General features: G+C 38.1%; 1 protein-coding gene across 4 annotated transcripts in view; it reads left to right on the plus strand.

Annotated features, from left to right (window-relative positions):
• LOC120532335 (complexin-1) overlaps nt 1-26,725 on the plus strand; it is a 153,478-nt gene extending 126,753 nt beyond the window's left edge. For all 4 annotated transcript variants that reach the window (XM_039758238.1, XM_039758237.1, XM_039758236.1 and 1 more), the window contains one exon: nt 26,369-26,725. In XM_039758238.1, coding sequence (XP_039614172.1) covers nt 26,369-26,566 — 198 coding nt within the window. In that variant the 3' untranslated portion in view covers nt 26,567-26,725. The remainder of the gene's footprint in view (nt 1-26,368) is intronic.
• Nucleotides 26,726-27,187: the final 462 nt, after the last annotated feature.

Genomic DNA, 27,187 nt, shown 5'->3' on the forward strand with positions numbered 1-27,187 from the left:
ACCAAAACATCCTCTGACAGCAACTTATTCCAACCATCCAAGAACAGTTTGGTGATGAGCAATGATGGAACATCATGCCTTAAGGCAAAATTGAGAACTAAGTGGCTCAGGAAACAAAACATCAAAATTTTGGGTCCATTGCCAGGAAACCCCCCAGACCTTAATCCCATTGAGAACCTGTGGCCAATCCTCAAGAGGTGGGTTTACAAACAAAAACCCACCAATTCTGACAAACACCAAGCATTGATTATGCAAGAATGGGCAGCCATCAGTCAGAATTTCGCCCAGAAGTTGATTGCCTGGGAGAATTTCAGAGGTCCTATTATTGACTCTTTGGATAAACTTAATGTAATTGGTAATGAAAGCCTTTGAAAATTATGAAATGTTTGTAATTATACTTGAGTATACCATAGAAATATCTGACAAAAAGATCTAAAAACACTGAGCAGCAAACTTTGTGAAAACCAATTCTTGTGTCATTCTCAAATCTTTTGGGCCATGACTGTACAGTATAATAAGATGTAACAAGAACACACAAGAACTGATGCAGGGCAACAAAAAAGGTTAAAACGCATAACACTGTTTAGATAGATAGATAGATAGATAGATAGATAGATAGATAGATAGATAGATAGATAGATAGATACTTTATTAATCCCAAGGGGAAATTCACATAATCCAGCAGCAGTATACTGATACAAAGAAACAATATTAAATTAAATAGTAATAAAAATGAAAAAAAGTTTATTTGGAGGTGGAGGGAAGGCTGCATGGTGACCTTGTCCAGGTATTCAAAATTCTCTATGATATCAATAATGTTAATCCAGTAGAATTTTTTTGATTAAATAGTGAAATGGATATTTGGTGACGTGCATTTAAAACTGGCGTCAGGAAGCAGTGCTTTACTCAAAGAATCTGAAATGAACTGCTCTCTCACTCTCATTGATGTGGAAGCCTTAACAATTTTTAAAAATAATATCTGGACGTGGTATTGGGACAGCATAGCCATTTGTCAGCTTAATGACCTTGGTGGACTTAGTGGTGTTCTATTATTAGTCAAACTTATGTCTGTATGATCTTTGCACTTTCTACCTCCATCTACTCTGTAGTCACTGTAAATTCTCCCAGTACCAGTGTGGGAGTTGGCCATGTTATTAACTTGTTTCTTATGCAACAAAACCCAGGGATTTTGTAATAGAAATGGTGTGTTCATAAAATGGATATATGAATACATTACTTTTCATTGAACAATAATCATGGTTGTATTGATTTTGAGTTTAAAGACTCAAATTGCATTCATGTTGTGGTAATTGCTGAGTTTCTCTTTTGTGGTACCACAATTAGATGATGATAGTGTGCAAACCTTGATTGGCAAGATGGTATTATCCCCATTGACTTTCCTATGTTAATTATTTTTTAATTGACATAATTCTTATATTGTGATTTTTCTTTGAACCGAAGCAAGCTACCACAGTATTACAAACAAATATCCATAAACCCCAAATCAAATGAGCTTTTTTTCAGCTGCTTCATAATCCTTTCTCATTATCCCTGAAATAGCTGACTTGCCTAATTTTATGCTTCAGAGTTAATAGAACAAGCAGTCTAAATGCATAATCTGCTTCTAACATCTGGGTAAATGCTATCAGCTTTTCTCCGCAGATCAGTAACTGGTTGCCTTTTAACAGGAAACCAAGCAATTATCTGTTCTATACAGAAAAATTACATCAATAATGGTGAATGCCAGGTGTGTGTGCTATTGATAAAGTACAAGAATGACAGGGATTAAACTTATTTTTAATGGAACTGAACATCACTAATTCAGTTTATTGATAGTGGTATGAGGGAAAAAAGAAAAAAGAAGCCGCAAAGATTGTGAATCTTCATTTACTTTATGAGGCTCAATGTGCTGTTTGAATCCATGTGACTATAAGGACATTTGCATTTAAAGATATTACGTAATTACGAAAATACTCTGTATGGCTTTGATGTTCCTAATTATTTAAAGCATGCAGATTCTGTATTTATAAGTCCTCTGACAAGAAAATTAGTTTCACTATTATTTATTAAAATCTGCAGTTAAAAAATATTTAATTAAAGCAAGAATTAACATTTATTGTAATTATTATTGCTCGAAAAGTAAATATGCCTATAGCATTGTGATGTACTAATACTTAGGGTCAGAGTCTACAATTATTCATTATTAAGTATAATTACTCACTTCAAGAAAGACCCACTGAATCAACAAGCTAATTAAAAGGGCAGGCTCAGTTATAGGATGCACTCTGGCAATCGTAGTGAAGGAGAAAATGAAGACAAAACTGAGTGCCATTATGAACAAAGCTGCACATTGCCTATCTGATACACTAACTCCGACGACTTTCACCTTCTTTTTTTTTTGTCTTTTGACATACTTTGTTAATCCCTGAGGGTAAATTTTCTTTTTGCATGACCTTCGGAGGTCAGAGCACAGGGCTAGCTAGCCATTGCATAGCACCCCTTGAGCAATTTTCCGGTTAGGGACCCAGTGGATTAGGATCCCTTGTAGCAGTAACAGGATGGGAACCGGCAATCTCCCAGATACCATTGCAGATCTGTAGCCAAAGAGCCACCACTCCATATGACTATGAACAATACATTATATTAATACTCTGGGCTTTCAGCCATTGAATTATTTTACAGAAGAGTGTCAGGAAACACAACTGTATAACTGTGACAGCCATGTTAGACGTTTTCTATCTATCTATCTATCTATCTATCTATCTATCTATATATCTATCTATCTATGTATCTATCTATCTATTATATAGTGCCTGTCTATCTATCTATCTATCTATCTATCTATCTATCTATCTATCTATCTATCTATCTATCTATCTATCTATCTATCTATCTATCTATCTATCTATTATATAGTGCCTGTCTATCTATCTATCTATCTATCTATCTATCTATCTATCTATCTATCTATCTATCTATCTATCTATCTAGATACCCTAACACTGTGCAAACCACTACACAATTCCAACAATTTCTTGAACAAAACATTTGCAGACTTCAATAAGTTAACTCAAGAATGGGAAAACTATACAGAATAATAGATTCAAATAGTACAATTTGAGCAGGTATGAAGTATTTACAAATATACAAGCAGCACAGTTACCATTTATAGGTTGCAAAAACAGAAGTCACCCTCTGTAAGTCTGTTTAAGATCTGAATACTGAATCTGAGGATAGAAGCTGCAGAGACGGTGTGTAGCACGGTTCATGATAGCCTCCTCTATTTCCAAATAAAGATATAATCTATTAGGTATTAATGTTTCCTACTATGGTTGATTTATACTTATGTTGTTTTGTTCCCTGCTGAATTACTCATTTTTTACTAATAGCTTGAATTTTTTTCCAGCCTATAATATAACCATGAACACAACCTGCAGTGTCTAAATATATAATAAGATATATTTACACATGCAGTGTCTGAAAACTATGAAAACATCAGATGCTGGAACAAAAAAAAAAAAAAACACTTTGCCCTTGGAAATGGCTTTTCATTTTCCATCAATTCAAACACCATAAATTGTGTATCTTCAGCAAACTCTAAAGGTTACTGCTTTCAGGGTCACTTTTTGTTGTTAACTGTCTACCATTTAGTACATTTGCTATTTTGTCAGTAACTAACTACTAATCAATGCTTTTGACTTTCATTTTGTTACTCTGTCCTTGATTACAAAAATACAGCTAGCAGATGTTCTTGGTCGTAAGGTGTGACAAAACACGCAAGTGATGGCAGAAAAAGTTAATAAGCATTTTATCAGGGTTTTCAAAGATCAATGTGACCAGTCCTTACAACTTGCTTGCAGAGGCAAGAGAAGCTTCAATGTATTCCATTTCTGATGAAGGTCAGAATGTGTTAGCTGTAGTAGTAATTGTATTGTCACACATACAGAGTTGAATAAAATTCTTACTTTCATGTCAGGCCAATATGCAGCATGTCGCCGCTCTCAAGCACTAACATAAACAACAATGTACTGAAACACATAACTCTGTGGAGGTAAAGTAAATATTGAATCATTTCTATTGTACATTTTTTATTTTGATTTAATATTTTTCATCAGTTCCCGAAGGGAAACAATTTTTTCACATGGGAACCTCTGCTTTCCATAGAGAATATCAGGACACGATTCAATTTTGCACACCAAGGCAAAGGCCAGGGGCCTCATGTATAACACCATGTGTAAAATTCACACTAAAACATGGCATACGGATATGCACAGAAGAATCCAGATGCACAACACCATGCATAAGTCAACTTCCATGCACTTAAGCTCCATAAATCCCGATCAGCGTGAAATGCAACTCACGTGCACGTGCCTGCCACCCCACCCCGACTCCTCCCAGAATTGTGCACATTTTAATATGCAAATCAATATACTGTAAATATCACCTTCCTTTCAGTATTTGGTTAAAAGACAATTGCAAAAACCATTGAAAAAAGAAGAATTTCAGCAATTGTGAAGAGGAGGCAAGGAAAAACATACTAGTTATTGGCTTACGCAGTGGTATGAGCCATAAAAGCATGGAGGAAACACTTTAAAAGTTCAAGTTCAGAAAGTCGCACAGTGCCCGAAATAAAATCTAAGTGGTAAGATGTCACAGTTGATGTGAAAAGGTGAGTCGCAGCCAGCCGCCTATTTATTCTGTTTACGACAATATTACAAAAACTGCGCCCCGTGCGATGATCAGGCAATTATGGTGCTGCTGCGCCGTGCACGTCTTCAGGCACTGGCTGCAAACACACCTCTGCCTCAGAAACCTCTGGGCAACCACCTGGCTGTGTGCTGACAGACACTCTTCTGGAGTCACAAAATGCTGTAAGAAATGTGGCCAATGAACTAAGGAATATAAGGGCTGTACTATGTGATATTGACCAGAAAATCAATGAACTGATTAAAAAAAATACATTCTGCTAATTACATTCAAACAAAGTTGTAACACTCTCCGATTTGGCTGATCATTTTGTGGGTCAGTGTCAGTTACATCATACAGCGTCTCTTCAGGTAAAGGCAAGCCACGATTGTGTGCCACATTATGGAGTACGCTACATGCTTGCACAATGCGACACACTTTCTGTGGAGTATAGAGCAGTACATTAATAGATTGAAAATGCTTTCTGTTTACATAAGGAAATTCCTTCTCTCAAGGTGTCTTTATAGTGTAGTGTCCGAACACCATAATGGATTGATTCTCTACTTTTACATGGCTCTTTGAGGTGGCTCACTGTCCTTAAAAGGACTGCCACACTAGTTGGAAAAAACACCTGCAACTGCACAGAGATGCCATTTTTATAGGTTCTCCACTTAAAGATGATGTAATGCCAGCTCATTCTTTTGGTGATTCATACCTATCTGATGTAACTTGCCCAGCACCACTACAATAGCAATGTGCGTACAGTTGACTGCTCTGATAACATTTGGAAACCCTGACGTTGCTGTTAATTGCTCTTTTTTGTTTGTCAGTTCAACTACACTGTAAGAAAATCTTATCTATCTGGATGACAAGCGGATAATACCTTCCCATACAGCTGGCATGTCAAAACTCTGTGATGACTGAGAAATACCCAATCAGTCAGCAAGTTCAGGTTGAAAAGCTCCTGTGGTTAAAAACCCGAGAGTGGACAGGACTTGCCAAGGAGCAGGTAGAGCACAATTCCTAAAAGTCTGCCTTTGTAAAGCCGGTGCCAGCTCAGCACACAGCTCCAAAAGGAGAGCTTTTGGAAATCGAAATCATCTTAGAAGCTAGTCATCATAATATATAAATACACACTCTCTTCTAATTCTTCCATTTGCGATATCTTCTAACAATGCTAAAGCAGCCATGGTAGTTGTAATAGTCTGGCCATATCGTGCACCATTATATTTTTACTGAATGATCACAATCAAGTGAATTTAATGTGCAAACGATATGCAATTAATTTTGGTGTATTTGATAAAACCTGCGTCACAGATTAGAATCTAATAAAGAAAAGTAGTCCACAGAAACAGTAGCACCGCTTTGTCGCTGGGTGCCGGCAGTTTGCAAAACCCAACAGAAACGTAAGGGGGAACCCTTCCATGAAAATGTGCGTGGCTTTACACCAAGTTTAGTTTTTATACATCTCGAATTGAACGTGGAAAGGGGAGTACGCAATGTTTTTGTGCATACGCACTGTTTATACATGAGGCCTCAGGTCTTTTGGAACAATGGATCTCTGGATAGACAAGGTACAGTTGTTTGACCACAGAATCAGAACATATGTTTAATTTTTGATTTAATTTGTTATACTTTATTATACTTTATTTTCCTGACAGGAAATTGTCTTTCCAAATGATCTTAGGAGGTAGGAGCGCAGGGTGAGCCATTGTACAGCACTCCAGAGCAATTTTCAGGTTAAGAGCCTTGCTCAAGAGCCTAACAGAGTAGGATCCCTTCTAGCAGTAAACGGGATTTAAACAGGCAACCTTTCAGATACCGCCAGTGATCCTTACCCTTAGAGTCACCAAATCAAAGCTAAATCAAAGCTAATCTGTCTCATCCTTAAATGTCCTTTATGACAAGGTCTTACGTGATAATTTAACTTACAAAGTATATTTGCTTATAAGTCAAAAAGCAGTGCAAAATATAATCATTGCCAGACTTTTAAGATCAGATCTGAGGCATATTTGAGCTGTTATGGCATTAACCTCAGATAAAGGAGAACTAGAGTCATAGGGTAGAATGGTCCTTTCATCTAATTGGCCGACCCAGCACTGACTCAATTGTAGAATGACCAATAGGAGTGAGATGGCTTGTAGGCTGAGGTTCTTCAGGACTTTAATTGTGTTTGGCTTGTCTGACTCCTTTTCTATTATCTGACTGTGGTCCTACAGTACAATTAGCTGATGGACAGGTATTGTTGTTTTTCATTTCTGTTAATTAGTTTCTAGTTTGTTTTTGATGTATTTGAACAAATCTGTATCCTTATAAGTGATAGTTTTGTAATTAGTGAGTGGTATAATCTGTTCTTACATTTGCCTTGAAAGTTTCCACAATGCTCAGCACTAGAGGAGGAGGGCTGTGCAAAAACAAATTTGTTTGTACTGCTGAGGTGTATTTGTGAGGTGGCCATAATGGATTGGCCATCGAGCTCTGGAAAGAGGATTACTTGTGTTCTGTTTTGTGTGTTGCATTTACCACATTTTTTGGCACTCATTACACACCCAACCTACTTGGAAGGGGGTCTCTTTTGGAATTGTCTTTCCCAAATTTTCTTCAGTTTTTTACTTTCTCGTATACGAAGTATTGTAATCATCCAAAAATTCAGTGTCGTGATTTTGATGAATCTCAGTGTTTTAGACCTCCCTGACTTTCTCGTATACATAATATAGGAAAAGTATTGGAATCCTCCAAAAATTCGAGAAATTCGTGAAAATGTGAGATTTTGATGAATCTCGATGTTTTAGACCTTCCTGAGTTCGGAAATACCATTTTTGGAATTATGTCTGTGTGTGTGTGTAAACACAATAACTTGAGTTTCACTTAGGTCAACTAAATTTTGCATACAAGTATTACGTACAAAAGATACATTTCTATCAACTTTTGGACTCTTTCCGCAAACCGGCAGTGGTACTTTACCTTTTATTCATGCAGCTGCAGAGTCCGATTTATTCAACTTTACTTTTAGAATAATTGTTCAATAAATTATTAATTTGATTTGAATTGCTGTTGATGGTTCTTTAATGCACATAATATAAAAATATAATCATTGTCTTGCAGTTTACTTCTCCAATATCCATCCCCATATCTGAGTATACGTGAAAGTTGAGGGGAGACGACTCCTGATTTTTTCTTTCCCCTACAAGGTTTTCCTTTTGTTGGTGTTTTTTTTTTTATCTTCTGTTCAGAAAACAGAGCCCATTAAAATGCCATTCCTTGTGTGATTTTGGACTGTACAAGAAATAAATTGTTGTTGTTGCTATTCCTGCCTTAGCCTTAAAGTTATCAAATGTGCTCTGCCACTCCTTGTGATCATAAATGGATGGATGGTTTCCCTTGTTTTCACATCGAGATCTTTTTAATTCTGTGGAATTTGACGGTGTTTAACCATTTTAAATGGTGTGAATGGCAGATTATTTAAAGCAACTAAGTCCATCCATCCATCCCAGCCAAAAGGGCGCAAGACAGGAAACAAACCCCGGGCAGGGCGCCAGCCCACCACAGCAACTAAGTCTTATAATGTTAAAAATATCAATGATGATTTTTAATTAAATGAAGGATCTATTTGTGGTTGTTTTGACAAATTCCTTTTCCCAAAATTACTGAAACTCTCTTATCACGCTTATTTTTCACAGCCTTAACCCCGCGTGTTAAATGAGTCATTGACTCCAGAATAATGATTACTAATATAGTTTTAAAACTCTCTTTTTTCCCTGTTATTTTATAAATACTTCAATTTACTGTACATGTATTCTCCAGGACAAAAAGAATGAACAAAAAGAAGATACTCTTTATAAACACACTGATTTGAGGCAAACAGCTGTGTTCCTAAGCCTAAAAAGATCTATGGCACAAGGGAATCAATTGCAAATTAATCTGAGTGTATCCTGCAGACGCGGCACAATCCGAAGATCAATGAGGCACTTCAGAAGAATAATTTGTCTGCTGCCTATAGAAATTTTGCTGTGCCGAGATAACATTCTATACCAGTGCTGGGTGAAGCAAACTGAGGGCCCTTACCTTCACAGAATCTACTTTTCATTTTCCACCTCAGCGCCACACTGTCTGGCTTACACAAGACAGGATGTCTGCCAGCTTATTAGTACCAAGGCAATTTCAAACTTCCTCAATCATAACGATGGGGTTCCGTTGTACCTCATCTTAGTGATCAGAGCCAGAAGTAGCTCCTGGACAGGAGTTGTGTAAAGAATGCAGCAGCAGCAGAACAATTGGAGGTCATTTTACTGTTGTTTTAATATATGTGCTGGATCTGTGTCTCTTAAACTTTTCCGTATGACCCATTAGTGATTCTATTATATGAGGCTGTGGGTCTGAAAGTACTCTTTGATTTATCATAAAAGGAAGCCTTCCCGCTTTAAGGGTTGAGTCAGAGTTGGAAGATGGAGGGCAAAATTCAACTGGAGCAGCGGAATTGTGTTCAATGAAGATTGTGGTGTGGACTTTGGAAAAGAAGGTATTTTGAATAAAAAATATTTATTTGCCTTGATGTAATTGTGTCAGGGGTTTAGGCACTCGGTGGTGCCCCCTAGAGGTCACAGGAAATTGTATGAATGGAGAAGGGCTTTGGAAAATAGAAGATGGAAGATAAATGGGAAGAAGGGAGAATATGTGTGGTTCAATGATGATCAGGGATCAGAAGTTAGCCTGCCTCGAGAGCTATTGAAAAGAGTGGATGAATTTAAATGTCTAGGATCAGTGGTAAGAAAATAGGGAAAACTAAAGGCAGAGATAACCCACAGTGTGCAATGTGGATTAATCAATTGGAAGAAGGGATCAGAAGTATTGTGTGTGTTGCAATGACATGAAGCAGTCAAGACAATCCTAAAGTGGTTTTGGGGAAAAATGTAGTACTGTTCTTGAGTGGCCAAGACAAAGCTCAGACTTAAGCTTCATAGAACATCTGTGGAGAGACTTGAAGATGGCAGTTTACAGACGTTTTCCATCTGATCACATTAAGCTTGAGAGGATCTGTCAGGATGAATGGGATGAACTGGCCAAATCCAGGTGTGCAAAGCTTGTAGTGTTTTACACAGGAAGACTTGGAAATTGTAATTGCTGCCATAAGGGATTCTACAGAATACTGAATTAGGGTCCTGAAAGATAGATAGACATGAAAGGCACTATAAGATAGATAGATAGACAGATAGATATGAAAGGCACTATATAAAATAGATAGATAGATAGTGTATATCATTAACTGAAGGAACACACAAGTCTGAAAAGAAATGTTGGGATACCAACCGGCTTGCTCCCTTTAATTACTGAGTTGTTTGACAACTTAAACAGGCGCATAGTGGTGCAAAACGGAAACAAAACACAATTAGGTACCTATAGAACAAGCAGGGACAAGCTATTTGGGGCATTTATGGTTGTAGTTGGGGGCTCACTTTCCCAAAGTGAGAGACGCCTTGTTCTACGAGTGTCTTGCGCTTTAATAGTGTCTGGGCCATAACAGGCAGTCAGTTGTCCTCATTGGCTGTCTTCTTGAAGCTGTGGGTGGAACAAAGTGACAATACCGTCAGCCACACGACCTCATCATGTCCTAGAAGTGTAGTGCTTACTTTTCATGAACCCTCCAACGCACATGCATGGACAAAGCATACATACTTAGATAGGCAGAACTTTATTTGACCCCAGAAGCTCCTTATATAATTTAATACACACACACAATATGGTCTAAACATACACCAGAATGACTAAAAAGTAAGAAAATGAAAAAGAAAGAAAATTTCCAACTTGGCAATCTTAGTGTGGTATTTGGCAGGTGTATTGCCATTGATATAAAGGAGCTCCCACTGCGTTTCTTGACACACTTCTGCTGAATGATTCATTGGCTTAATGTCCTCAGTGTTGGTGTGTCAGAGAGAGGATGTGCAGCATTGTTCATAATGGTACTCAGTCTTATCTTCATTCTCTCCTGCTTTACTACCTCCAGGAAGTCTTACCAGCCTGTTATATTAGCTAGTTGATTCGGTGGGCCTCTCTTGAAGTGATGTTACCTGCCCTGCACAGCATAGGAAATCAAAGAGTTGTAGAAGATATGATGGATGTCACTATTCACATCAAAAGAGCACAGCCTGCTCTGCTGTTTCTTCTATTGTTCCTCTGTGTTCTGAAACCAGTTCAACCTGTTGTTGATGTGGACCCCCCAATTACTTGTAGGAGCAGACCACCTCTACATCCAATCCTTGAGCAGTGTCAGGACGTAGAAGTTCTTTGGTGCAGCAAAACTGATTGAAACTGAAACTTTATGGGCAGCAACGAGTGCTTCTGTGAGGTCACAGCTGATGTCCTTTCTTCTTGGCCAGATGTGAGCTCAACCCCAAGTGGTCCAGATCCCCAATCTGGCAAAAGTTTTGCTTTTACAGAGTTTCTTACGCTTCCTGGTAATGAACTTACCTTGTGCATTTGACTAGTAACACATGGCCGATTAAAAATTATGGAAGTTGGGAGGATGGACTAAAAATAAGTGCAAAGAAAATGTAATACAAATGTACTAATTAAAAATACATTGAGTACTTCAGTGTACATAATCTGAATAGGCTAATTTGCACTATTTAAATTGATATTAAGTGTACTCAAAGTGTACTACCCCTAAAATATATAAAAGTGTGTTATTAGTGCATTACTTGATACTGTGCTATGCATGCTTTAAATATAGAGTGGTCCAGATCTAATTATGCAATTTTCATTACGTTATAACTTATTAAGTTTATTACGTAGAGAATTTACAAAAAATTCTTTATGTTGCCGTTAGATGGCAGAACCTGCCCTGCATTCCAAAATGGCGGGGAGACGGTTGTCAGTAGAACAGCGGGTGCGATGTGTTTGCCTTTTCATAATTGCATAATTAGATCTGGACCGCCCTGTATAAGTTCATTTTTGGTGTACTTTCATACACTATTGTTAAGTTCATTTTAAGTGTATTTTACTGCATTTCTGGTATATAATATACAAAAAGTATGCTATATTTGAGTTGTAAATACATTTGAAATATATCACAAATATGTTTTCAATGTATTATCCTTGCATTTTGATTGAAATATAAATATAATTCTTATATATTATAAGTGTATTAACAAGTCTCTAAAATGTGGATTCAAATATACTTCAAGTAGAAACAAAGTTAATTTATGAAAGTACAGAAATAATAAAAAAAAAGTGTACTTAAGCATATTTAAGCACATCTTAATGGTGTCTCAAAACAGCACATTCAAGTACACTTAGTTGTATTTAAGTACAGTGGACCCTTGACTTACGAACTCAATTCGTTTGCGAGGACTGGTTGTAACTCAAGTTGGTTGTAACTCAAGACTATTTTTCCCATAAGAAATAATGGAAATACCCATAATGTGTTCCGAACCTCCCACAGCAACACTTACTTAACCTTTTCATAATAAAAAAGGGTTGTGTAATGTGCATAATATACCAAAACACCAATAATTTTTCTAATGTACTAACCAAAAAGTTATAAAAAGTGCCTAGCCTACCAGAAACAACAATTTCACACTCTACTCACCTTTAATTTGACATCTTTGGGCTGCAGGAATGAAGGAGGAGGAGATTGAAACGGAAGGTGGTTATTGTTTAGAAGGAGCCTCCTTATGCAAATTTTTTCTTTGTAAAATTGTTGAGATGGTGGATTTCGACATGCTGTACATATTAGCGAGATCTGTCACACGAACACCACTCTCATATTTCCGCACAATTTCCTTCTTCGTTTCGATTGTGATTGCTGTTTCTCAAGTTAATAATGACAGTAGTCGAGCACTCAGTTCAAAGCTGGTCGTGTTGTGAACTGCTGTAATAATACACTCCAAAGCAAGCCGGTGCTGACTCAGCCTGATGACATCATCATGTGCCACGCCAGCCAGCTAGCTAACATCCCTTAACAATCGCTTTCTTTATCTTCGTTACCTTCTCTTCCTTCCTTAGCAATTATGCGTCTTGCTTGCCATGGTCTTAGTGAATTATATATATAGATAAATCACTGCACTGACCGAAATTACGTCCACAAACACATGTATCTGGGCTCCGACTGACGCTTGCGAATGCTCTCGGCTGTTTGTTTGCAATCGCACAAGCGGATACACGTGACCGCATCCGGGTCATAACGCAAAATGTTTGTCGTAAATCAAAACAAAAATTTTGGTCGTAAATCAAGTTATTCGCATGTCAGGCCGGTCGTATATCAAGGGTCGACTGTATATATTTAGTTACACTAATGATATTACATTAGCACACTTAGTACAAAATTAGTGCTTGAAAATACAGTAGCACACTTTTAACACAATAAGTGCACTGAAATGTTCTCCCCATGTCTGCGTGGGTTTCCTCCTGGTGCTCCAGTTTCCTCCCACAATCCAAAGACATGCCGGTTATGTGTATTGGTGATTCTAAATTGGCCCTAGTGTGTGCTTGGTGTGTGGGTGTGTGTGTATGCCCTGCGGTGGGCTGGCGCCCTGCCTGGGGTTTGTTTTTCTGCCTTGTACCCTGTGTTGGCTGGGATTGGCTCCAGCAGACCCCCGTGACCCTGTAGTTAGGATATAGCGGGTTGGATACTGGATGGATGGATGAAAATTAAGTGTATTTTAGTCCACTTTTTTAACCTAGGTTCACTGATAGGAGTCAGTAAAAATAAGTTTGAATTAACATTACAGCATCAAAAATATCTTGAGTTTTCCATTTGTTATACCTCCCTACATATTTAAAAGCGGGAGACCCTTTATTTACATCTGCTCCAACACCCCCTCTATTACATTTCCTTGTTTCCACTAAGTATACTCAGCAAAAAAAGAAACGTCCTCTAACTTTCAACTGTTTTTACTTTCAGTAAACTTAATGTGTAAATATTTGTATGAACACTAAAAGAGTCAACACCATAAGACATAAACTAAAAATGTTTCACAATGTGTCCCTGAATGAAGGGAGGCTCAAAATCAAAAGTACCAGTCAGTATCTGGTGTGGCCACCAGCTGCTTGAAGTACTGCAGTGCATCTCCTCCTCATGGACTGGACCAGATTTGTCAGTTCTTGCTGTGAGATGTTACCCCACTCTTCCACCAAGGCACCTGCAAGTTCCCGGACATTTCTGGAGGGAATGGCACTAGCCATCGATCCAAATCGATCCCGCTCCAGGGTACAGGCCTCGGTGTAACGCTCATTCCTTCGACGATAAACATGAATCCGTCCATCACCCCTGGTGAGACAAAACTGTGACTCCTCAGTGAAGAGCACTTTTTGCCACTCCTGTCTGGTCCAGCGAAGGTGGGTTTGTGCCCATAGGCGGCGTTGTTGCTGGTGATGTCTGGTAAGGACCTGCCTTACAACAGGCCTACAAGCCCTCTGTCCAGCCTCTCTCAGCCTATTGCGGACAGTCTGAGCACTGATGGAGGGATTGTGTGTTCCTGGTGTGACTCGGGCAGTTGTTGTGGCCATCCTGTACCTGTCACGCAGGTGTGATATTCCGATGTACCGATCCTGTGCAGGTGTTGTTACACGTGGTCTTCCACTGCGAGGGTGATCAGCTGTCCTTCCTGTCTCCCTGTAGCGCTGTCTTAGGCGTCTCACAGTGCGGACATGGCAATTTATTGCCCTAGTCGCATCAGCAGTCCTCATGCCTCCCTGCAGCATGCCTAATGCACGTTCACGCAGATGAGCAGGGACCCTGGGCATCTTTCTTTGGGTGTTTTTCACAGTTGGTAGACAAGTCTCTTTAGTGTCCTGCGTTTTTAGAACTGTGACCTTAAATGCCTACTTTCTGTAAGCTGTTAAGGTCTTAACGACCATTCCACAGGTGCATGTTAATTAATTGATTATGGTTAATTGAACATGCATGGAAAACATTGTTTAAACCCTTTACAATGAAGATCTGTAAAGTTATTTGGATTTTTAAAACATTATTGTTGAAATACACAGTCCCGTTTCTTTTTTTGCTGAGTTTAGTTTGTATGTTTGTGTTCTCCCCAAATGACCCCGATGCCTTCTTTAACTTTTTCTGCACTTAGCACTGTTTGTGGTATCGTTTTCCATTTCGCTCTGCCAATGATCAAAATCCTTAGTCTTTCCATGACCCTGTGTTTTCTCCATTATGCTTGTAAGCCCCCATGCTGTTTTATAGCAACTCTACCTGAAGTTCATCAATGTTTTTTTTTTTTTATATTGTGTTTCTATGCTAAGGTTTAAAATTTCTGATATTCATTACATTTTGAATTTCTGTTTCCTCACTCATAACTAACATCCTGCAGTCAAACGCAATTTTCTGTGAAGTTTCATTTTCTATTTCCTTTGGGTTGTTATCATTGTCACAGTCAGTGACTCGGCACGCTTTCCGCTGTTTAGAGGTCCTCTGATATTTTTTCATAGCTATTATAAAAATCTATTTATTTTTCTGTTAGTTTGTCTTCTTCATTTGTCTTTCACATCAAGAAAGGAAACATTCATACCGATCGTCATTGGTTTGTTTGCATTCTCTGTTTCTCCTAAAGAGTGTCACATTAAACTGAGTGCTATATTTTATAGTCAGCAGGCAAGGTTGCTTATAGCCTCTTTAATGCATTTCTTTTGATTAATTTGATGGTTGTAAGGTAACACCTTGACCAAGGAAAGATTAATAGCAGTGGAAAAATGAACAGACTGTAAGAGAGAAAGATGCAGTCAGGAAGCTGTTCCAGCATAACTTTGGGGAAATATACTGTACAGTAGGAAATTAAAGAGTGTAGGTTGGGCATTCATTAACAGATTAAAAAAATGCCCATACCTTCATTAACAGGCTAATGTCGTTCGAGTTGATAGAGGGCAGATTCAGCAGCAGGTTTGATATAAAGAAGCAAATGTGTTTGTATGACTTAATGAATCAAAGATTGGAGTTAAGGATACGATTATCTATCTGCTTGACAAGGCTGGACAAAGCTGACAGCACGGTGAGGATTCTGTTTTTTGATGTCTCCAGCGTCTTCAATGCTGTCCAGCCATCTTTGTTAAGGTACCTCAGAGATATGCAGGTGGGTGAGCTGATGATGTCCAGGATAATGGACTATCTGTCGGGCAGGCCGCAGTTTGTGAGACTCAAGGAGTCTGTGTGAGCAACACTGGAGCACCACAAGGAACGGGCCTGTCTGCTTCACTCTGCACAACTCAGATTATAAATATAACACAAGGTCCAGTTACTTGGATACATTCTCAGATAATTCTGCACTTATGGGGTGTGTTTATAAGGGGGATGAGGCAGAGGAGAGGAGTCAGGGGGAGAACTTTGTTTCTTTGTGCAAAGAGAATCATCTGCAATTTAACAGTAGCAAAAACCAAAAACTGCTTATTGACTTTCTCTACACCAAAGAGCCTCTATGTCCAGTCATAGTTCAGCAGAGAGTGGATGTGGAGATGGTGCGCTCCTAACAAGTATTGGGGGGCCACAGTAATGATAGGGTGGACTAGTCTCAGAACACAGAGGACCTAAATAAGAAAGGGCAGAACGGGCTCTTCTTCTTTAGGAGAATGTGTTCCTTTAATATTGGAACGGTCATCCTTCACATCTTCTATTATTCTGTGACGGCCAGTGCAATTTTCTAAACTGTGGTGTGCTAGACTGGTAACATCACTTCAAGAGAGGCCCACAGAATCAATGAGCTAATTGAAGAACAGAAGAACATAATAAAATTATGAGAAGCTTAAGAGATTTGACAAATGAGAGAAGACCATTCAGTCCATCAAGCCAGTTTGTTTAGCTAATAGCTAAGCTGTTCCAAAATCTCATTCAGATTCTTTTTAAAGATTGTCAAGGTTTCTGCTTCAATCAGCCTAGTTGCTTTTCTCTGGACCTTTTCTACCACTGCTATGTCCTTTTTGTAGTCTGGAGACCAAAACTGTACCCAGTACTCCAGATGAGGCCTCACCAGTGTGTTATAAAGCTTGAGCAGAACCTCCTTGGACTTGTACTGCACACATCAAGGCGCTATATAACTTGACATTCTGTTAGCCTTCTTAATGGCTTCTGAACACCGTCTAACAGTTGATAGTGTTGATTCCTTTACGACTCCTAAACCTTTTAATCTTTCCTCCTAACTCATTGCCTGTAGCCCAGGAATCAGCCTCGTCACTGTTCTCTGGACCTTTTCTAGCACTGCTATGTCCTTTTTATAGACTGGAGACCAAAAGTGCATGCAGTACTCCAGATGAGGCCTCACCAGTGTGTTATAAAGCTTGAGCACACATCAATATGACCTGACATTCTGTTAGACTTCTTAATGGTTTCTGAACAATGTGTTTGCCTGTAAAAGTGCTTAATGCCTTGATTCTCAAATGCAGTTTCCCTTAATATCCACTGATGTCCTCAAGTACATGATTCATCCTTAGGCTGAAAGAATGTTGCTGGATCCATTTTGTCAGGGCAGGCTCAGCACTCTGGACCCCTTAGAGGTCATAGCAAAGCAGAGAATTAAAAAAAACAATGCTACACATCCTCTCTGACACTCCAACACTGAGGACTTTCAGCTAAAGAAGCATTTGGCAGAAGTGTGTCTAGAAATGCTATGCGGGCTTCTTTGTACAAACAGACAATACATCTGTATAGTGCCTCACTGGAACTGGGACTGCCAAGTTAGAAGTTTTCATTTCCTTCTTTTTTAGTTTTCTTTCTTTTTAGTCATTCTAGTGAGTGTTCAGACCATAGTGTGTGTGTATGTATGCTTATTTATGTATCTGTTTATGTTTTAATTAATTTAAATATGTTTTGTATTATGCCAAATCTCCCCGGGTAACAAATAAAGTTCTATCTATCTATCTATCTATCTATCTATCTATCTATCTATCTATCTATCTATCTATCTATCTATTTATATAGTGCCTTTCCTATCTATCTATCTATCTATCTATCTATCTATCTATCTATTATATAGTGCCTTTCATATCTATTTATCTATCTGTCTCTTTTATAGAATGCTTCTTGTACAAGGGATGTTTAAAACTTTAATATTTTCGTTGGAAATGTTGAAGGCAGGAGGAGTAGTAATTGGTCATATCTGAGAGTGTCGTGTGACTGGGAAAATTGCATCACAAAGGAAGGCAACTATGTAGAAAAGTGGTGTAATTTGTTTTTGAAATTCTTAATAAATAAGGTTAAAAGAAAGTGCGGAAACTTTTTGGTCCCTCATGTTATGCCAGTCAATGTTGTTTTACAAATACAATTCAATTATGAAGATAAAGCACAATACAATATAATCGATGTACCTTTTCATTCATTACAGTATGCATACTGAGGCCTATCATGAGAACATTAGGTGTTAAATCCTAGTTCATTGTCACTATTTTTCAGCCAAATAGTATCCCATGTTGGCTTTTTGATGTGGCCAAAAAAGAACAGGACAATCTGTGTAAATATCGGCAGAACGTGTGATACTGAACGGGCCAGATTTCAAGCCCATTTTACTGGAACTCTGAGGCAGCAGAACCAATTATGATCACCACATCACATTTGCACCAATTTGTGTTTTTTGTATCTCACACCCTCATACACCTTTATTTTTACAGCATCCCTTATCTATGATGGAGTGTTCGCTCAGAAGGAAATATGAAACTGGTGTTACATTAAAAGTCGTTGAAGTGGTAAAAGAAATTGGTAACTGCGCTGCTGCAATAAAATTTGTGTCTGAGAAATTGTATTTTTGAACGGGCGTATACGTCAGGGTCTGAGTTTATGACCGATTTTTTGGGTTTCAAGACCCAACTTATACATGAGTATATACGGTAGCTTATATAAAATTATGTAATAAAAATAAATGCATAAGATGAACATTGTATAAACAGTATAAATAGAAAGATTTAAACACTCAAACTCATTAGCTAAAAAGCAAGTGAATAAAAGTGTTTTTTTGGAAGAAACTTAAAACTATGAAGTGTGGGAGTCAACCTTATTATGAGGTGCAAACCATTCCACAGTTTAGGACCAGCGACTGCAAAAGCACGAATGCCCCTCGGCTTCAATCATGTGCATGGGACAGTAAGCAATAGCTGGTCAGAAGAGCTCAGCTGCCTGGCTGATGAATACAGAACAAGCAGATTAGCTAAGTACGGTGAAGCTGACCCATGTAGGGCTTTAAAAACGAACACTAAAATCTTAAAATTCACCTTGTAACTAAGAGGGAGCCAAGGAAGAGAGGCCAACACCGAAGCATTGGGATCCATTTTTTTGCTGCTGGCTAGAACTCCAACAGCTGCATTCTGCACCATTTGTAGGCAAGAGTGTCGTACGGGACACTCCAACATATTGGGCATTGCAATAATCCAACCGAGACATGACAAAAGCATCAATGAGCTTTTGTAGGCCACTAAATGATAAAAACGGCTTGACTATATTGATCGTTCTGAGGTAGAACAAAACTACTCTTTACCACAGCATTGATCATTTTGTCAAGTTTAAAACCTGTGTAATGGCCGACCCCTTACCCAGCCGGCAGCTACACTTCCAAAACCTGGGGCTGGGATAAATTACTGAGGCTAATCTATGAATACGAAGCCGTACCTCTAACAAATAAAATTTTCCCCACAATCAACGGTTTAAACATAAGCATACAAAAGCAGATATGTAAAAATAAGTGGATAAATATATTAAATGACTTTCACACGTAGAAAATAAGTATATATACTGTATATAAAGATATGTATAAATCACCACCAAAAAAACAACGTGACAACACCATGTATATAATAACAAACCCTCCCTTGTCCCAATAACATACAGTATAACAAACGCAAAACACAAATGACAATGAATGAATACGGAAAATGCCAATGATAGTAAATACGGATGACCGGTCAACCGATAAGTGATGTGTTTGAATTTCCCGGAAAAAAATGGAACAACCTGACCGTGAATCCTCAGCATGTGGTGGATAATGTAGTCCAACCCCGGGTTCTTTTGCAATGATTGAATTGAAATAAGTCCGGCGGAATGAAAAACAAACTGGTATCAAAAGCGTGATGTGGAAAACAGCAGGTAAAGTTGGTTCGTTGTCGTGAAAATGTAATCTCCGACTTTCTCCTTCCTCCACTCTGTTCCCTCCTGATTGTTTATATAGTAATAAGCCGGCTGTAATTGATTGATTGTAAACAGATGCTTTCCATCTTGGGGCTATGGTCTCTTTCCATCATCCGTCCCCCCTGTATTTACGGGGACGACATTCACTGATGCACACATTATAAACAGCAAACGGGACGATGGACATAAAACGCACTCGGTACAAACATTGAAAACACTATTACAATGTAGCCCCACTACACCTGAATCCAAGATCACCCTGCGATTTTTAGCAATTTTTGGCTTTAGGTACCGAGCAAGTGGACCCAGTGTGCTAGCAATGTTTTGGGTTTAAAGTTTAAAGCCGCCAATTTACTTAATTCATGCATCTTTGGTATATGACAGGAAAACTCACATGGGGTAAACATGCAGACTCTGCACAGACAATGACCAGCTGGATTTGAATCCTGGGTGAAGGACCAATGAGCCACCATCACCAAGCACTGCATTACCATGCTGGCCCAAGCAGACAACACACTGTAGTATAATAGTGTGTGATAAACAAAAATAAACATAAAAAATTAATACCAGCTCTGACACATTGCAGGCCTTGAAGAGCACAAGAGTACTTCATAACCTTAACTTCTGAAGGCAGAATTCATTTCACAGTTCAACGTTTCACAAAAAGTATCCTTAAAAATTAAACCATTGCAAAAAAGTACAGTCCATTAAATAGTAAATGAAGCATCGTCATTTCTGCATGATAATGAAGAGAACACATTACATATTTCTCTATGCCTTAACATGTTTCAGTGTATCTCTGCATAAATCAAAATGATGCTCTGTTTCTCCATGGTGACCGCAGTACTGCAATAATTGTGGATATACCTTCTTTTAGATCATTGATGTAACATATTTTTTGAATGTGGTCCATGTTTTTCATTTATCTCCGCAATAATGAAGTCCACTCTCATGTATAAAAACCTTATTTGATTCCATACTAAAATTTTACTTACACATTGCTTAAGAAGTCTTAACAGGAATGTGCTTAAGAGAGATTCAGGCACATGGATATCAATGGAAGGCACTGAAGGGTAAGGGATAGCAAATATCTTTTGCTTATTCTTTTACCTAGTGTGGCTAGTTACCCATAATTTTCTTTTAGGAAGATATTCTGAATTTTCTGGCACTGGATCCAGAATTACCGCGTGACCAGTGCTACCATGAAAAATCTTCCTCAATTGCATTGCATTCCTATTATGAGAAAGGTGCATTAATTTATTTACAATAATTCTTAAAGTACCACATTGTGAAATCTTTTCAAATGTATTTTCTTGTGGGAAATGGCCTCCCAGCAATCAAACTCGCCTGGATTGGAATTTAGGACAATCTAAACCACGTGCATTCAGCAGGTTTGAGAATCATCATGCTCACCACCTCTGAATGTTAATGGGGCTGTATATGAAAAGGTTTATTTCTCTGTGAATTCGAAAACCTGTCCCAATGAAATGCAAGTTGAGAACCTGCTTCATGTTTTATATCAGTGGTCTTCAAAGCCAGTCCTGGAGAGCTGATTATCTCAAGGCATAACGTGAGCTGCCAAGTCAAGTCAAGTCACTCGATTGCAGCGAGTGCAGAATGGAGCTGCTAGAATCTTAACTGGGAAAAGAAAATCAGAGCACATCTCTCCAGTTTTGATGTCACTACATTGGTTACCTGTGCCATTCAGAATGGACTTTAAAATACAGCTTATGGTTTACAAAGCCTTAAATAATCTGCTCCATCCTATATCGTGGAATTCCTGTCACCGTACACTCCAAATTGTAACCTTAGATCTTCAAATGAGGGTCTGCTTAAAACTCCAAGAGTTCAACTTAAAAGAAGTGGTGAAGAGGCCATCTGCTGTCAAGCACCTCAAATCTGGAATAGCCTGCTAGGGAATGGGGGGACAGGGAGTTTAGGACAGGCCAGGTTTAGATCTATACAAGGAAGAACAAGCAATGGTGTAAAAATATAATGCATAGTAATGTAAATTCTAAGCAAACACGTAAATGTAGAAGGATTAACACATTAAAAATAGCTTGCCTTAATGCTAGAAGTATCAAAAATAAGGTAAGTGAGTTGGAGTTGTATGTAGCAGAGCATAATTGTGATATTATAGCAATAACGGAAACCTGGCTAAATAACAAAGATGGGGATGAGTGTAACATAGAGGGATACACATTTTTAGGAAGGATAGACAGAACAGAAAAGGAGGTGGGGTTGCTGTTTATGCCAAACAGGGTTTAAATGTAAGTCCTCTTCAGTTGGATGATGAGCCCCATCTTAGTGAGGACATGTGGCTTCGCCTGGAAAATATTAGGGAAAAGAGGTCTTATTTTAGGAGTGTGTTATAGACCACCCAATTCAGACAGTAATTTCAACACACATCTTTTTAGTAATATCAAAAAGGCAAGTTTACAGGGGGATATTATAGTCATGGGGGACTTTAATTATCCAAATATTAACTGGGATAACCTTGCAGATGGAGGAGCACAAGATTTTTTAGAAGTAATAAGCAACTGTTTTTTAACACAGCATGTTAAAGCAGCAACACGGGGTGAAGCCTGTCTGGATTTAGTATTCTGTAATAATCAGGATAGAATTGAGGGTGTAGAGGTGATTGAACCACTAGGGTCAAGTGACCATAATGTAATACAATTCTCAGTATTTTGTAAGAGTGCAGATGCAAAGACTAAAATTGTTAAGTTGAACTTTGGTAGGGCTAATTTTGAGCAGATGCGACAAAGTCTAAGTAGGATAGACTGGGATAAGCTTTTAAATGTGGAGACAGTCGAGGAGCAGTGGAACAGGTTTAAAATGTTTTACATGTAATATAGGACAGATACATACCTAAATTTGGAATTAATAGGAAACTAAAAAAAACTCCACGATGGATTAATAAAGATTTAAAAAAGAAGTTGCAAAGGAAAAAACTGCTGTATAAGGCATATAAGACTAATGACTGCAAAGAGAATCATAGCACGTATGAGAACATGAGGGCAACCATTAAGAAGGATATCAGAGAGGCTAAAAGACAGTTGGAGAGGAATATAGCAGATAAGGCGAAAGAAGACCCCAAGAGATTCTTTCAGTATTTTAGTAGTAAAAGAACAGTTAAGGAGGAGGTCAAGTTCATCAGGAATAGTAAAGGGGAATTAAAAGATACAGACAATGAAATAGCAGATGCCCTAAACTTAAATTTTTCTGAGGTGTTTACAAGTGAGCAAGTGGATAACCTCAGAGCAGTAACAGGGACTACTAAGGAGGTACTGAGGGATTTGGAAATTGTAGAGGGAAAAGTGCTGCTCAGATTAAATAAGATGAAATCAAACAAATCACCAGGACCAGATAATATTTATCCTCGTGTTCTTAAGGAGGCTAGTGAGTACAGATATAAACCCTTGACACATATTTTTAGGAAGTCACTGTGCACTGGAGAGATTCAGAAGGACTGGAAAATGGCAAATATCATCCCATTATATAAAAAGGGGGGCAGGGCAGATCCAAGCAACTATAGGCCAGTAAGCTTAACATGCATCATAGGAAAATTAATTTAGGGAATTATTAGATAGATAGATAGATAGATAGATAGATAGATAGATAGATAGATAGATAGATAGATAGATAGATAGATAGATAGATACTTTATTAATCCCAAGGGGAAATTCACATAATCCAGCAGCAGTATACTGATACAAAGAAACAATATTAAATTAAATAGTAATAAAAATAAAAAATATTAAAGTAAAATTAATGTTAGCATTTACTCCCCCGGGTGGAATTGAAGAGTCGCATAGTGTGGGGGAGGAACAATCTCCTCAGTCTGTCAGTGAAGCTACTCCTCTATCTGGAGATGACACTTGAGATTGAGCAACACATGGCAAGGACAGGAGTTATTCTGAATAGTCAGCATGGGTTCAGAAGAGGGAGGTCGTGTTTTACTAACATGCTGGAATTCTATGAGGAGGCAACAAAAGGATACGATCAAAGTGGAGCTTATGATATTATTTATCTGGACTTTCAGAAAGCATTTGATAAGGTGCCACATGAGAGGTTGGACATCAAATTAAAAGAAGTGGGAGTTCAGGGTGATGTTTTTAGATGGGTGCAGAATTGGCTCAGACACAGGAAGCAGAGGGTGATGGTGCGAGGAACCTCATCAGAAATGGCCGATGTTATGAGTGGTGTTCCACAGGGGTCAGTGCTAGGGCCGCTGCTATTTTTAATATATAAATGATTTTGATAGGAATATAAGTAACAAGATGGTTAAGTTTGCAGATGATACAAAGATAGGTGGATTAGCAGATAATTTGGAATCCGTTATATCATTACAGAAGGACTTGGATAGCATACAGGCTTGGGCAGATTTGTGGCAGATGAAATTTAATGTTAGTAAATGTAAAGTATTACACATAGGAAGTAAAAATGTTAGGTTTGAATACACAATGGATGGTCTGAAAATCGAGAGTACACCTTGTGAGAAGAATTAGGAGTCGTAGTGGACTCTAAGCTATTGACTTCCCGACAGCGTTCAGAACTGAATGTTAGGATATATAGCAAGATGTGTGTAGTATGATTCCAAGGAGGTTCTGCTCAACCTTTATAATGCACTGGTGAGGCCTCGTCTGGAGTACTGTGTGCAGTTTTGCTCTCCAGGCTACAAAAAGGACATAGCAGCACTAGAAAAGGTCCAGAGAAGAGCGACTAGGCTGATTCCAGGGCTACAGGGGTTGAATTATGAGGAAAGATTAAAAGAGCTGAGCCTTTACAGTTTAAGCAAAAGAATATTAAGAGGTGACATGATTGCAGTGTTTAAAATCATGACGGGAATTAGTGCAGTGGATCGAGACTGTTATTTTAAAATGAGTTCATCAAGAACACGGGGACACAATTGGAAACTTGTTAAGGGTAAATTTCGCACAAACATTAGGAAGTTTTTCTTTACACAAAGAACGATAGACACTTGGAATAAGAGACCAAGTAGTGTGGTAGACAGTAAGACGTTAGGGACTTTCAAAACTCGACTTGATGTTTTCTTGGAAGAAATAAGTGGATAGGACTGGCGAGCTTTGTTGGGCTGAATGGCCTGTTCTCGTCTAGAGTGTTCTAATGTTCTGATAGAAATTCGCCAGGCTAATACAGTGGAGCACTTTAAAAAAACTGCTAAAAAACATTATTTTAACACTACTTTCTTATAGCTACATTTTATTGTAACCCTTATAAACTATATATGCATTGAATTATCATTTTTATCATGGCTCCGCAATCCATAATACCTCCTACTTTCTCATAGTTCCTGGTGATTCATTTCAAGTGCTCGAGGGAGTGGAGTGTTGACTTGTGTTTTGCTGTGCTTTGTGCCTTTTATGATTACTGGATTTTTGAACCAGTGCTTAGTTTTTGACTTTGCTTTGGATGTTTTTTTAGGCAGTTCTTGTTGTACTCTACGAAGCTTTTTAAGTTACAGAGTATTTTTGTTTAAAATAATACTTTCATTATATGAAGATTTTTCAAGGTCCGTTCTGTTTCTAGTCGGTGTATTGATGGTAATACCCCAGTAGTAGGCAATTTTGGAAGTGTTTATTGGACTATGCCTGTGGACTCCCAACTCACGACAATTACCAGCTCTTTCCTTTTCAGTTGATGAACACCTTACAGCTAAAACAGTGTGTTAACTTTCCTTTCGTTTCAGCCTTAACCTTTTCTTCCCTTTGTAGATGCACGTTGACACAGCCCTACACTGACTCCATTTGTATCCTCTTATACATGTTCTAAGTAAAACTGCTAAGTAAAAAGTGAAAATATAGAATTTAAACAGCACACTTGATCTACAATGCTGCTGATTATTGTTTTCAACCATTCTACTCTTTTGATGAAGGAATGTACGGGGGTGAAAATCAAAAGTTAAAGGAAATTTGAAGATTCCACCGTAACCACAACAGATAGAAGATAACATGTTTGCTATGGGTGGTTTAAACACACAAAATGCAGAGCTCTACTGCTAGTCTGGTAGAAGTCAACATCTAATGAACATGGACACTCCTCTGCGGAATTGCGCCATCGTTGAACCACGAGCCATACGAGCCTTCCTCGACTGAGGAAGTCACTTGGATGAGTGATGAAACGTATCGGAAAAAAACTATGTCCAGATGAACAGAATCAACTTTCTAGAATTTCCTTACCTGAATTATTAAGCATTCATCGAGACATCTTCAAACCATACATGTGTTCAGTTTTAGCATTAGTTTAACTTCCCATTGTTTTCTCTCTGGCTGTGTTCTGAAGTTGCCCATAAGCACTGAGACTCTTCCTCTCACAGTGTCCATGGCTATTGAAGTGGGTTGCTACAGGAACATCTGTGTTTCCATGCTTGATGTGGAACCTGTGGAAATTCATTCTCTGGTGGAGTGTCTGCACATAGAGTGCAGTGACAGGGCATTTCATACGGAGAATGAGGTGGACCAAATTAGATGATCTGCAGAAAAATGATCCCTTTATACGACGAAAGACATTCCAGGATGTTTTACTTACGATTTTTTGTTTTTCTCTTTTTCTTTTCAGTACGGTATAAAAAAGAAGGAAGAAAGAGAGGCAGAAGCCCAAGCAGCGTTGGAAGTAGCTGCAGAAGGAAGTCTCACTCGTCCAAAGAAGGCAATACCAGCAGGTTGTGGAGATCAAGAGGAGGAGGAGGAAGAAAGTATCATAGATACCGTCATGAAATACCTTCCAGGCCCTCTTCAAGATATGTTCAAAAAGTAATAGGGTTAGAGTTGTTATATTGCTCTCTTTTGTTTACTAGGCAAAATATCTAATATTCTACTTGAGAAAGATAGAACACAGTTGCAGACATACCACGATCTCTACACATTTTATGTTTTCTTTTTTGTAAAAAGTCTCTAGTTTAACACACACATATATATATATATATATATATATATATATATATATATATATATATATATATATATATATATATATATATATATATATATATATATATAAAGTGAAAAAAGAAAAACCTCCAAGAAAATAAGCCATACTTTTACCTTTAAAGAAAATCATTTTTTTTGTTTGTGTCTTTTTAAATATATGCCTATATACTGTGCACATATATGTACAGTATATATGTGTATGAATGTGTGTGTGTGTGTGCGTCCCACGGTGATAAATGTGTTTAGAAACTGTTTCACGGGCTTTAGTGATATTTGTATCTCCAAGGAAGGAATAAAAATGTGTCAATGTACATGTGCAAGCATGCTAGTGATTAGGACCTTCATGAATATCTGTATGTTTTTTTTATTTTGGTGACTATCATTAAGCATTAAGGCAATAATTCCGATGGCACTCGTTTTAGTTTAATTGTCTTTTTTTCAGATCTAT

The sequence above is a fragment of the Polypterus senegalus genome, chromosome 7, assembly GCF_016835505.1.
Source record: "Polypterus senegalus isolate Bchr_013 chromosome 7, ASM1683550v1, whole genome shotgun sequence".
Lineage (NCBI taxonomy): Eukaryota > Metazoa > Chordata > Cladistia > Polypteriformes > Polypteridae > Polypterus > Polypterus senegalus.